This window comes from Caretta caretta, chromosome 2 (genome assembly GCF_965140235.1).
Source record: "Caretta caretta isolate rCarCar2 chromosome 2, rCarCar1.hap1, whole genome shotgun sequence".
NCBI lineage: Eukaryota > Metazoa > Chordata > Testudines > Cheloniidae > Caretta > Caretta caretta.
This window is the reverse complement of record NC_134207.1, coordinates 260,876,600-260,890,732: the sequence shown is the minus strand read 5'-3', so window position 1 is coordinate 260,890,732 and position 14,133 is coordinate 260,876,600. Positions and strand designations below refer to the sequence as shown.

At 41.4% G+C, this 14,133-nt stretch overlaps 1 protein-coding gene across 9 annotated transcripts in view; it reads right to left on the bottom strand.

The window, feature by feature from the left end:
- Nucleotides 1–14,133, bottom strand: part of ADCYAP1R1 (ADCYAP receptor type I) — a 180,541-nt gene that overhangs the window by 58,244 nt on the left and 108,164 nt on the right. For 8 of the 9 annotated variants that reach the window (XM_048837440.2, XM_048837444.2, XM_048837441.2 and 5 more), the window contains exons 5-10: nucleotides 9,866–9,901; nucleotides 9,131–9,172; nucleotides 8,090–8,199; nucleotides 7,411–7,508; nucleotides 6,197–6,329; nucleotides 1,791–1,944 (exon numbers count right to left, since the gene is read on the bottom strand). In XM_048837440.2, the coding sequence (XP_048693397.1) occupies nucleotides 1,791–1,944; nucleotides 6,197–6,329; nucleotides 7,411–7,508; nucleotides 8,090–8,199; nucleotides 9,131–9,172; nucleotides 9,866–9,901 (573 nt within the window). The remainder of the gene's footprint in view (nucleotides 1–1,790; nucleotides 1,945–6,196; nucleotides 6,330–7,410; nucleotides 7,509–8,089; nucleotides 8,200–9,130; nucleotides 9,173–9,865; nucleotides 9,902–14,133) is intronic. The other variant, XM_048837443.2, reaches the window with a different exon arrangement.

The following is a 14,133-nucleotide window of genomic DNA, read 5'->3' as shown; positions in this document are numbered from 1 at the left end:
CTCTGCCTAGGCACAGAGCCCTGCTCTTTTAGATTAGATAACAGCTTAGCTGAGAAGCAGCGTGGTTGAGTGGCTAGGGTGTTGGTTTAGGCCTGCAAAGACAAGAGTTCTATACCTGGCTTTCTCACTTCATCTTTCTGTGGCTCTGTTTCCCCTCCCACTCTTTATCTGTTTAGAGTGCATGATCTTCATAGCAGGAGCTGTCTCCTATGCGTATATACGGGGCCTAGCACAATGGAGCCCTGAATCCTATTGGGGCTCGTAAGTGCTAAAATAATACAAATCAGAAGAACCAGAGCTGTAAATGTTTTCAGATTTCTTTTGCTGTTTTTTTTAAATTACTCCAAGAAGTTATTTCTATCCATGATCAGTTTTGAAGGGAACTTGTTTTACAAAACATAAAACATTGGGCCTAACCTTGAGACCATGCGATTAAACCTGAGACAAGCAGCTGCAATCAATGGTTTCTCCTGTGTCTGACATCTTGGATTCATAGCCAAAATTTCAATTACATACTGTCTGATTAACATGAATTTGGCCCCAGAAGTTTCACATCCAAAATAAGCACATTACATATCATCACAGGATTCTCTAAAGCACGGTTTGTTTCTTTCCAAGATAACCAGCTCCTATTTACCTATCCACTTCTGGATTGTGAAGCGAGTCTTACTTAGAGATGCTTTCCACTCAGTCATCAGCTTTCAGACATGACTGTAGCCTCAAGGAATGAACCAGAGCGGCTATTTTTCTGATTTGTATAAGCAGAAAAGTTCCTGTTAAGAACATTAAGAACTCTTCTTGCAAAGAGAAATCCTCTAAAGGAAACCATATGCTCGCAAGTGATGCAATATCGTCCTTATTTTAATGCGGGTATGGCTAGACTGGGAGACAAGAAGAAGGTTTCAGAGTAACAGCCGTGTTAGTCTGTATTCGCAAAAAGAAAAGGAGTACTTGTGGCACTTTAGAGACTAACCAATTTATTTGAGCATGAGCTTTCGTGAGCTACAGCTCACTTCATCGGATGCATACCGTGGAAACTGCAGAAGACATTATACACACAGAGAGACCATGAAACAATACCTCCTCCCACCCCACTGTCCTGCTGGTAATAGCTTATCTAAAGTGATCATCAAGTTGGGTCATTTCCAGCACAAATCCAGGTTTTCTCACCCTCCGCTCCCCCCCCCCCACACACACACAAACTCACTCTCCTGCTGGTAATAGAAGCAGTTTGGTTTATAATGGCAATACTGATATCTGTAATACCAGTGGGAGGAGAAAAAAAAAACTTACATCACTTAATCCACATATAATGGAGAAGTGCAGGTTGTCTGGTTTGCTTCTTTTTTGACTATTAAAACACTTCTTGGAGTGCTACAAGAGGCATGTTGATTTTCTTCAGAAAGAAAGACGTTTGGATCTCCACGGTTCTACAGCCAACCATATGACTGGCTTATGAGCACTGCTGAGGAGCCCCAAAAGCAGGTCTCATTCATCTCAAATTGGGCAAGGAAGATGGTTGTGATGCCGGGGCTTTGGGGTGGGAGGTAAGGAAGTCCTCCTTTTAGATTACATGCCACACACACTTGTACATGCAAACACATGGAGAGCATAGAAATGCAAGTGCCTGGAGCTGGTGACTGAAAATACCAGGTGGCTTCTGCTTTGATTACACTCATTCACTTGTTCTCATTCAACTCCTCATTTCAAGATAAAATTAGGGGGAGTGAAGTCTTTTGCATGCAGCAGGGTTAAAAATAAACAAAGCCCATGTAAGAAATGCCACCTACCCCAGCCGATGATGGTGTACCAATAAAAATATCTCCTCTCTGGGAAAAAGGTCTCCACGAGTAAGGTGAAAAGGTACAATCCCTCAATGAACAGCCAGAAATAGTTGGACATGACACAATAGTGGAAAAAGACCATCACTGCTTTGCATTCCACCTACAAAAAAGCAAGCACAAATAAAGTTATTTTGCTGTTTCACCCATGTTTGATGGGGATATGAGAACTAGACACAGATCCCGAAATCCTCTAAACAACAAGTAAAAACAATCTGGCCTTTTATTTTATAATATGTACATCTAAAGAGTTTATGAAAACTGTTACAAGCCACTTTAAGAGTTCAGAGTAACAGCCGTGTTAGTCTGTATTTGCAAAAAGAAAAGGAGTACTTGTGGCACCTTAGAGACTAACCAATTTATTTGAGCATAAGCTTTCGTGAGCTACAGCTCACTTCATCAGATGCATACTGTGGAAAATACAGAAGATGTTTTTATATACACAAACCATGAAAATATGGGTGTTTATCACTACAAAAGGTTTTCTCTCCCCCCACCCCACTCTCCTGCTGGTAATAGCTTATCTAAAGTGATCACTCTCCTTACAATGTGTATGATAATCAAGGTGGGCCATTTTCAGCACAAATCCAGGGTTTCTCCCCACCCCCCCCAACAAACCCACTCTCCTGTTGGCAACAGCTTATCTAAAGTGATCACTCTCCTTACAATGTGTATGATAATCGACATGGGCCATTTCCAGCACAAATCCAGGTTTTCTCCCCCCCCCCCCCCCACACACAAACCCACTCTCCTGTTGGTAATAGCTTATCCAAAGCGATCATTCTCCTTAGAATGTGCACGATAACCAAGGTGGGCCACTTTCAGCACAAATCCAGGGTTTAACAAGAACGTCTGAGGAACGGTGTGTGTGTGTGTGTGTGTTAGGAAAAAATAAGGGGAAATAGGTGCAAGGTACCCCCCCGCCCCCGTTCCTCAGATGTTCTTGTTAAACCCTGGATTTGTGCTGGAAGTGGCCCACCTTGGTTATCGTGCACATTCTAAGGAGAGTGATCGCTTTGGATAAGCTATTACCAGCAGGAGAGTAGGGTGGGGGGAGAGAAAACCTTTTGTAGTGATAAACACCCATTTTTTCATGGTTTGTGTGTATCAAAACATCTTCTGTATTTCCCACAGTATGCATCCAATGAAGTGAGCTGTAGCTCACAAAAGCTTATGCTCAAATAAATTGGTTAGTCTCTAAGGTGCCACAAGTCCTCCTTTTCTTTTCACTTTAAGAGTGCAGCTCTAAAGGGTAGAAAACCAATTTTAGCAGTTAGGTGGTATTTTATGAGTGCTTTCAGGCAGCTTAAGAACTTCTCCTAGTAGTAAGGTGTATGCCAACAATGGCAGCTAATTGCTAGATTATAGTTCTCCCTGCCTTAAGTGCAGGTAAGAAAAAGAATCTGGTTTTGTATAGAGAAATCTAAGGAAGGGTTTTAAATAGAAGTAAAAGTGTGGAAAGGCCTGAGATTGCTAAGAGGCTCATAAAGGATGCACCCTACTGTGCAAACTTCAGAATTTTACTTCAATGCAATTTGGTGGAAGCTGTCATTCCGTGTCAGGAAATGAAAATTGAGGATAAGTTTGAAGAAAGCTGAGTGATTTACCATACGAAGCAAATGGGGAAAAGTTTTAGACAAAACTACAAATCCACTCTATCAAGCTCTGGTGGAGTCTGCTGACCCCTACACAGACATTGCGTTTGGCAGACTTGTCTTTGCAATGTTGCATGTCAACAGGATGATATTGAATCTGCAACATCACCCACTCACAAAATGGCATCACAGAATAGCCCTGAACACTGGAAGCTCATCCCTGGAGCTTGGGGAGGAGGAGACACCTGGTTCCCTCCCATTTACATTCCATCCCCTGGACACATCCTTAGCTAGTGTAAATTGGCATAGCGCCATTCACTTCAATGGAGCTACACCCTTTTATGTCAGCCAAAGATCCGGCCACCAGACTGTAGGATCTGTGGGACTCATCACTTGTGATTTGAGGTTCATGGAAACTTTGAAACTACTCAGGTAGGGCTGAGTTAATGGATTTTCAGTTTGGGAAGGCTGAACCAAATTTTTTAAAAAAAATTCTGGTTTGATTGGAACCCAAATTGTTTTTTCACAAAGTTTTCACCAAATCGAAAATGCCCCCCAAAAATTTCAGTCAACTCAAAATGTTTTCGGTGGCCTCAAAACTATGTTGTTAATTTTTTGGTCGAGTATTTCATTTTTAATTGGACATCTATGGTGGTTTCCCCTCATTTTTTTGCCTTTTTTTTTTAATTGCCCAAAATTAATTTGAAATGCCACTTTGAGTCAACAAGTCAAAACAAAACGTTTCAAAATGAAATGGTCAAAACAAAATGTTTAATCGCTCTAAAAAAAAATGTCAACCAAAACCATTTGTCAAATTCAATCTGATCTAATGTCTCTGAGCTGGAAATTACACCGCCAGCTCAAAGTATAGCCATACTGGAATCTATTTAAGTGAGAAAGAAAAGGCTGACGAAGAAAGTAGAGTATCAGTGTTTTCCTTTGGAAAAGAATCCTGGGACTTTACATCACAACTGGATGGGCAAGAGAGACCTCAGTTTAGCAGCTCCTCTAGATGTTCATCAGAATGATGGTGGGTTTGGATAAAGTAAGAACCAGATCAAAAATTACCCATAAAATTGAGCCAAACAAACTGAACTTTTCCTGAGGGTCAAAAAAGTTGAGATATATTTTTTAAAATATATATGTATGTTATTGTTACACACCTATGCTCTTTTTAGTCTTAGAGTGCAACAAAAGAGGCTGCTCGCCAAGGACCATTTGCCCAGCTGGAAGCCAGAAGTACTTGAAATCTCACAAGAAAGCCCCCAGCACTGTCAGTAGAGCCAGGAAGTTTAGCCAAGTATCCAAATGTCAAGGTACCGACCAAGTTTTTCACCTGCTACCATTCAGTGACCCCTACAGCAGGGCACTGCAGGCATGACCCTATGTTGCTGCACTGAGGTAAACAAACTACTGTCACTAATTGAACTTTACTGGGGTATTCTAGAGACCATGAGGTGTGAAGCAGAGCTGTAACTAGGCATTTTAGCACCCAGGGCAAGCAAGCATATTTGCATCCCCTACCGTTCCCCCATCCCAATCTGTTTCCACCCCTGTGGCCTTGCGCCCTGGGCTGCTGCCCCGTTCGCCGTGTCCTGATTATGGCCCTGGTTTGAAGATCTAGGATATTTTTAAATCTCTGTTAGAACAATCTTCTTTCTTCCCCAAACCCAGATGTGTTCAAAAAAGACCCCCATCCTTCATCTGGGGGCACTTGGTCTCTTGTGCCCCTCCGCCCCATCCTCTTCTAGCCATGCAGGCTTGGGAAATGGAGAAACTGCCTGGATGGAGCCAGGCTTGAGCTACAGCAGTGAATTCTTGACTCTACTGATGGCATCAGACTATGCTTTCTGGACATAAGAATGGCCCTTCTGGGTCAGACCAAGGGTCCATCCAGCCCAGTATCCTGTCTTTTGACAGTGGCCAGTGCCAGGTGCCCTGGAAGGAATGAACAGAACAGGTAATCATCAAGTGATCCATCCCCTGTCACTCATTCCCAGCTTCTGGCAAACAGAGGCTCGGGACACAGTCCCTGCCCATCCTGGCTAATAGCCATCTCCCTTGTGATGATTGGCTGTTTGCGCCAACTCCCTCCCTCATAGTTCACTTCAGCCTTAATCCAGGCTTCCCTCTCTCTTTTATTCCTGCCTCCCCTCAGACTGCCTTGAACTCATTCTCTTCCCTTTGTCTTTCCTTTCAGCTGTTCACTTTCTGCCTTCCCTCCTTACCACACTCCTATCCCAGGACCCAAACTCACAATATGGGTGTGTGAATAACAATAACGTTAATAAGCAAAAGCAACCAAAAAGGTCTCACATCATGGAAGTAACAGGATGTTTGCAAACCGTCATCACTCTGTTTTCATAGGACATCTCTTTTGCTCACTGTTTACTGTTATTAAAATTACTTGTACTACTATTTGTAGCGCCTAAGAGCCCCAGTCATAGACCAAGACATTATTGTGCTAGGTGCTGTATAAGTCTCATCTGTTTACACTGGAAGCTGATCGTGATCCAGGTTTGGATTCTCTGTTACTATGCATTTGTATGAGTCAAGGGCAATGAAGGACAGACCTCAGGTGGCACATCCAGGACCAACTGCAATAGAATCACAGAAGATCAGGGTTGGAAAAGACCTGAGGAGGTCACCTAGTCCAACCCCCTGCTCAGAGCAGGACCAATCCCCAACTATTAATACAGATAGTAACAATCATTATCTCCTTAGAGAAAAACAACGGACTTCGGCCTTGGTTCTACTTACAGTAGATATAAAACAATGGTTGCTGTCCTGTTCTGCATACAAAATCCCGTCTTTGATGAAGACTGATATTGCTCGTAGAATAAATGAAACAAAGAGGTTCATGTGAATAAAGTTCCGAGTGCAGTGAAGCTTCCTAGAAAAAGGAGAGAGGAAATGAGGGTGGATGATTGATTTCTCTCTTAAGAATACAACATCCAGACTGGTTGTTTCATGTCTGAACACCTGGAGTTTGAGCACATGTGATCCCAGCCAATCCAGCAACTCAGGAAACAGTATTCTGTGCTTTCCATGGGGCTGGGAGACCTCGGCATTTTTTTATATCTTACTGACCTCGTGGCCTTGATGATATCATGTGACAATGAATTCTACTGGCTAACTGTGCATTGTGTGACAAAAAATATTTTAGGTCTATGGAAGATTTTTAAATGCATTTGCTCTAATGCTGGCATCTCTTATTGAATTTTAATCAAAATTTTGGATTCAGTTTTTAATCTTTGCATTGTAGGTTTAGGTTTTTAGACAGCGGGGAATTTTGCTTTCCTGGTTTAAGAGATGATACTCATGAGAACCTTGATAATGTCTGTGCCTAATTTTCCTGGACAGCGCGTACACAGGTGTGAGAGTTGGTTCCTACAGAACTTTCCATGAAGACTTCATGGGCAGCACCTTCAAAAGTGCTCAACCTAACTGTTCTCATTGAAGTTGATAGTAATAGTCCCATTTACCCATTTACCTAGGAACAGAGGTAGGCCATTTTACCATTGACTTCAAGATTTCATTAATCAGTGATTTGAGAGAGGAACGATGGTGACCTAAGGTAAGTCATTAAGTTTCTCTGTGTCTCATTTTCCCATTTGTAAAATGGGTATGATAGCACTGTCCTATTTCCCAGGGATATTGAGAGGATAAATATGTTAAAAGATCACAAAGTGTTCAGATGCTATGGAAACAGGTGCCAGATAAGTACCTAAGACAGACCAGAGTTAGGCCAATCCTGAGTGCTTTGGAAATTCCAATCTCATGTACACTGAAAAATGAACAAAACCAAGAATCAATGACAACACCCATTGGAAAGATCTGATTTTTAAGGGACGGCTGGCATCTTATTTTTGTAACTCCTGAGGTCAAGGACTTGATTTTTTTTTTGGTTCCCTGGACCCTGATCTTTCGTCCCCCCTACAGAGATGAGTGACAACTCATTCCTGGTGACTCACCTGAAACGACACAGGATAACCATTGCTGTGGTGAGGGATACAAGGGAAGTGCTGTATCCCACTGTGTACAGAGCCTTCACAGAGAGGTAGTAGTAATCCTTGAGAAACAAACAGGACATGGTCACCAACAGTACTGTCACGTAGGGCCAGATCTTGCTCACCTCACTCAGGGGAGTAATTCCACTCACCTCAGCTCTTAATGGGACTGCTTGGATGAGAAACATGAACAGGGCTGGGCTCATACATGATGTCTTCATGTACTTTTCCCGTGCCATATATAATGACCACGGTTAGCATAGGTTTGGGTCTGTCTGTGGCTTAATGCCTTACTGAGGTGACTGATAATGTGTGGGGCAAAAACTAGATTTTTATGATTGCAATCACTACTTCCTACGTTGTTTAAAGGCATAGCAGCTTACTTTAGGGCAGACTATATGCCGTAGTCAACTGTAAGGATTAATTAACTAATGTTTATAAGAGCCACATGCTGCATAAGCGGTATGTATTAATATTATGGAAATATGCAGTGTAATGCTAGACTACAAGCAAAGCCCTGCCGCTTTAGAACTCATATTTATGGATATGAATAACAGAGAATGTTGTATGGATCAGCCCTGAATCAAACAATTAACATGTGTGCACTGTTCTTCACTTGCTCCTCATTTTAAAGGGTTCCTACCTGATTTTCAGACTCTGTTTCATTTTCATCAAACCCGCAGGCATCATAATAATGAGGGAAAGGTTCAGACCAGCCATCCTCTGTGCAGTTTCTGCTGATGTCCCCTACATCTGGAATGGACACAAGCATCATGTAAAATAGGTCACAAGGGAAATGCCGTTGCCAAACCAAACAGCAGGACACATCTTCCTTTACTGACTGGAGCATTACCACACATTTCCTGGCCTGACAACAACGTAACTTAAACCTTAGCTTCAGTCCAAAGACTGCAGTTATGGAAATGTTTAAGAGGAGGATTCTGAAGCCAAGAAGGATGGTTAACATGCTTGTTCACATCTCTGATTACCCAGAACACTCTACCAGCACATGGCTGTTTCACAGTAGTAGCTCTTGTGACTACACTGAAAAATTAGACCAGTGCACGTGGGTGCACTGAATTCTTTTCTGAATGCCCTGCAAGCCAGAACTGTAGAATGCTTTCTATTTATTGAGCCATTCCAGTTTCTTCTATTTGGATTGAACCTTAACCAGAATTCCAATTTCAGCTTTTGCATGAGGATTTTCTGCCGCTCGGTATTTTTCATTTTTAGAGCAATTTTGTTAGGCAGCACAGAAAAAATAAGGTCAGTGCCACTGACATGTAGTCATGTCATTCATCCATACATGGAACAGAACGCACCTATTGAACCAGTGCATTCTTCTGTGAGCATTCTATTATTTGCTGAATTTCAGTACGTTATTGTTGCACACCAGCTCCCAGGTCTCTGCAGAAATAGCTACTAAATCACACTGTTGGGTTTCTTCTACACCATTCAGTAATTATTGTTACAGTAGTAAATATAATTTATAATTATATCCTTGTTAGACTGTAACATTCAATGATGGATCTTCATAATGCTGCTAAAAGTAACGCATAACTAAGCATGGCACTATAATTAGAATTCATCTGAAAAATAACTTCCAGCTGGCAGGAGAGAAAGCTGGGTTATTCCTTTAGAACAGTGTAAAAATAAATAAAACATCCTTGTTTCTTTTCCTTACCTAAGGGAGTTTGGCCTGTGCTATCCAATAGGTCAAAATCACCTACAAAACCAGAAATATAGTGAGGACATTTTGTTTACAGCTTCTACAATATGGGTTTGATCCAATGTCCAGGAAAGTCTCCTTTCTGATTTCCAGGGTATTTGGATCAGGTCCTAAATAAGTGGCCTGTTTTGTTTTGCCTTTGGGAAAGGTGAAATTGCAAATATGGGTTCACCCTCTAGTTTGAATGACGAACATACTTATGCTAAAGTTTACACACACACACACACACATTTAAAAATCTACAATAAGATGGAGTTAACGTTGAGAGTGCAGATCAGTAATTTAGGATAAAATACCCACGACATCCCTGTAATGTATCCCAAAATCAAGCGGTATAAATCCAAGACAATAAGAGTTATGATAAAATATAAAGAAAATCCAAACATGTTAATGAATGGAAATGCACAATTAAGGCACCTAAACAACCTTAGTTCTGCCCTGTATTATGCAATAACCATATGATTTTGAGTAAGACATTTTAGCATTTAGATTAAACTAATTCTAAAAGACATCAAATTTTTATTTCCCTTCATGAGTGCTATTGTACTACCAATATTTACGAAGTACAAAAATAACGGGTGTCTGTCTAAATTTTTAGTCTGAGGCACATCATAACCCAGAGCAATTTAGAGAGATGAGCTCTGGGAGAAGATGTATACAAGCTTGGAAGCCAACAGAACTGCCTCCTACCTGGATGAGTTTGCCCCATGTTATCCACTTCCCAACCTGGAAAGAAATGACATCTGGTTAGCACAGATGATTTTTTTTTTTTTTTTTTACTGGTTTGTTTTCCATAATAACAAAATGTGATTGCAATGTCTGGGAAAGTTCTGTGATCACAGCGGTCCCTTCTGGCCTCGGAATCTATGAATGTATGTCTGACAGGAAAACAAGAATGTAAGGATACAGAATCATAGAAATGTAGAGCTGGAAGGGACCTTGCGCTGAGGGAGGACCACATATACCCACATTATCTCTGACAGGTCTAACATGTTCTTAAAAGCCTCAAATGATAGGGAATTCACAACCTCCCTATAGTTAGCAAGTTTTTCCTAATAACTAATCTAAATCTCCCTTGCTGCAGATGAAGGTCATTGCTTCTTGTCCTCGGTGAACAGGAGAACAATTGATCACTGTCCTTTTTGTAACAGCCCTTAATATATTTGAAGACTGTTATCAAGTCCCCCCTCAGTCTTCTTTTCTCAAGACTAAACAGATACAATTTTTTAACCTTCCCTCATAGGTCAGGTTTTCTAAACCTTTTATCATTTTTGTTGCTCTCCTCTGGCCTCTTGCCAATTTGGCCACATCTTTCCTAAAGTGTGACACCCAGAACTGGACACAGTACTTCAGCTGAGGCCTCACCAGCATCGAGGAGATCAGAGCAATTATCTCCCATGTCTTACATAGGATATTCCTGTTAGTACACCCCAGAATATTAGCCATTTTACAATAGCAGCGCATTGTTGGCTCATATTCACTTTGTGATCCAGTTATGCCCCATTCGGTATTTGTGTACTTGGTTTTTCCTTCCTACGTGAAGTACTTTTCACTTGTCTTTTTTGAATTTCATCTTATTGGTTTCAGACCAATTCAAAGTTGTTTTGAATTCTAATCCTGTCCTCCAAAGTGCCTGCAATCCCTTCCACATTGGTGTCACCTGTAAAATTTATAAGCATACTCTACATTCTGTTATCCAAGTCATTAGTGAAAATATTGACTAGCACTGATCCCAGGACTGATCCGATCCAGATACGCCTACCCAGTTTGACTGCAAACCATTGATAACTACTCTTTGAATAATCTTTCAACCAGTTGTGCTTGCACCTTGTAATAATTTCATCTAGACCACATTTTCCTAATTTGCTTATGCAAATGTGTTGGGGGACTGTTCCAAAAACCTTACAAAAATCAAGATATACCATGTCTATCAATTCCCCCCATCCACTAGGCCAGTAACCCTGACAAAGAAGAAAATTAGATTAGTTTGGCATGACTTGTTCTTGACAAACCTATGTTGGCTATTCCTTATAACTCTATTATCCTATAACTGATTGTTCAATAATTTATTTCAGTATCTTTCTAGGTAACAGTGTTAGCCTAACTGGTCCATAATTCCCCGGCTCCTCTTTGTTCCTCTTTTTAAAGGTAGGTACTATGTTTGCTCTTTGCCAGTCCTCTGAGACCTCACCCATTGTTCATGAGTTCTCAAAGATAATTGCTAATGAGCCCAAGATTGCTTCAGCTAGTTCTTTGAGTCTGCTAAGATGAATTTCATCAGGTCCTGCTGACTTGAATACATCTTATTTACCTAAATATTCTTTGACCTGTTCTTTCCCTGTTTTGGCTTGTGTTCCTTCCCATTTGTCGTTACAATTAATTGTGTTGAGTATCTGGTCACATTAACCTTACCAATTTCTTCATAAGAGCCTTTAACATATTTGAAGCCTGTTATCAGCCCCCCACCCACTCGTCTTTTCTCAAGATTAAACATGGCCACTTTCTTTTAAACCTTTCCTCATAGGTCAGATTTTCTAAACCTTTCATCAGTTTTGTTGCGCTCCTCTGGACCCTCTGATTTGTCTATATCTTTCTTAAATTGCAGTGCCCAGTACCTGATATGTTTACTTCCTGTATATTATTCAATCACTAGATATCTCTGTGTGCTGTATAGTGTTCCAGGCAGGGTGCAGCTCCTAGAAAACTAGAGACCCAAAGCAGGTACTCAAATTGTGTGGAAACCTGGTTGGTTGTTTATCTGCAGTTGGTTTTCTTAATAAGCAGTGTCTTGTTTAAGAAGGTCAGTGATTCCCTATATCATGATGAGCAGGTCTAAGTTTTATTCAGGTCTCCTCCACTGAGATACTATGTAACCTTGGGCAAGTCACTTAACCAGTCTGGGCCTCATTTTTCTTGTATTTAAAATGAAGCTACCTCCCATGTTAAAAAACAAATTGAGGATCAAATTCTGCCTTCATGTACACCTCATATAGCACTGAGGACCTGGATTAAGATTGCATGGGATGCAAAGACAGCATTTTAAGCTATGTCTCTTTATGCTTTAGTGGGAAATGAGACTCAGATTTTTTTAAGGTATTGGGTACAGTAAAGCACAAGTAGTTGTGGGTATTTGGGGTAAGCTGCAGGGGAGCCTATCTCTGGATCTAAAATTCTCTAATTTAATATATACATAGAAGGGTTCTGCTGTTGTTTGCAGGGTGGCAAACCTCACTCCAAGATACCAGACAATAAACCATTATTCACACCCTTCAGCCTTTGGAGTAAGGCTGGAAGGGCAGGATCTTTATTTAACTTTTACTCCCCCACTCAGTCTCCTTAGTTGTAATTTGTCTCGACATCTGCAGCCAGCAGAGAAGCGTGGATGGCCAATTGGGGCCGTAAGGCCAATTGGGGCTGGTCTAAAACACACCCACACTCCTTGGAAGCTGGAATTATTAATCCTTGCACAGTACTGGACACATCTGCTCTGGAGTGCACATTGGGCCAGACAGTCAGCTTATGTAAATTAATGTCACTCCATTGTAGTCACTAGAGCTACAGTGAATTATGCCAGCGGATCTGGCATAATTTCCAGCAGCCTGAAAATCCTGTGAGGTTAGTTCATATTCTGCCAGGCAGATCAACCTGCTACCCTGCTGAGCCAAAGACTTGGGATTTCAACTACTGCTTAATTGAATTCAAGGTGTTGGGTGTGGTGTGAGTGTGTGTGTGTGTGGGGGGGGGGGGGGGTAGGGGTATATGCCTGGTTAGAAAAGTTTCCCAGCTGCACAGCTTCCTTTATGACGTGACATGATCCTGAAAAAAAGATCCAAGATACTGCAACAATTTTGATGCCTGGAATGCATGATGATGCAATGCAGACAAGATAGACAGATCAGAGGAAATCTGAGGAGTGCTTGGGTAGATCTGAAAGCTCGTTGATTTTCTGCCATCAAGTTGGAATTGCCCTCTGCCTACCTCCCATCAATCCTATTTGCTGCCTTAGTGAAGCTAAGGGCCTGACCCAAAGCCTACTGAAGTCAGAGTCCCTCAAGTGACTTCAGTGGGTTTTGCACGAGGCTCTGTGTCAGAGAACTGAGCATACCAGTCAGATAAAAGATGATCCATGTATAGCCACAAGGTGGCAGTGTTGCACCAGAGAAGAAGAGTCATGGTGGAAAACTAACTGTGATCTTCACGATTTCAGACTAGTTCTGTCAATGCTCTACTGAAAAAATACACAGTGAAAAGATGTGGACAATGTTTTATCTGCCTTTTGCAGGCTGACTGTTTAGATGACCTTAAGTCCTTTAGAACATGGAGTGTCCCAATACCCTCAGATTGTCCTACACTAACTCCGAACGTGACCCACAGCTATTAACTAGGGACTGGAATAGCCACACATCTACCTTTTATGGAGGTCTTTTATAAAAATAGATGGTGTAAAATGCTGAGAGATCTGTCTAGCTCCTGCTGAAAACGGAACAGCGGTACAGGACAAAAATAATGAATGGACCCTTGCCAGCACCACATAAGAGGAACTTGTGTTTTACGTTTTTTAATTTTTATTTCACATGTTTTTGCTCTTAAAATAAACTGAAATGGCACTTTGGAGCAACTAAATGGGAAATCAAAGACTTCAGTGGGAGGATTACAGGGATTATAGGGCGAGTGGGGGGGCCAGGAAAACAAATCAGCAAGCCAAAACATCCAAGCCTCTTGCATCGTCATCATCATCATCCTTCTATTCAAATCCCTGGCAGGCAAACTGGGCTGCTGAGGTTGCTTGGATACATGTATTCAACATCTAATGTGTGTCCTCAACTCACTAGTCATTTTCAAGGACTAATCTTGAACCTCGTGAACAGAATGCCAATACGGTGACAGGGTTCTTTGCAGAAATCCATCAACTGCCACTTCTTTGCTGGTCATATTTGTTGCATATTTTGAAACACTGG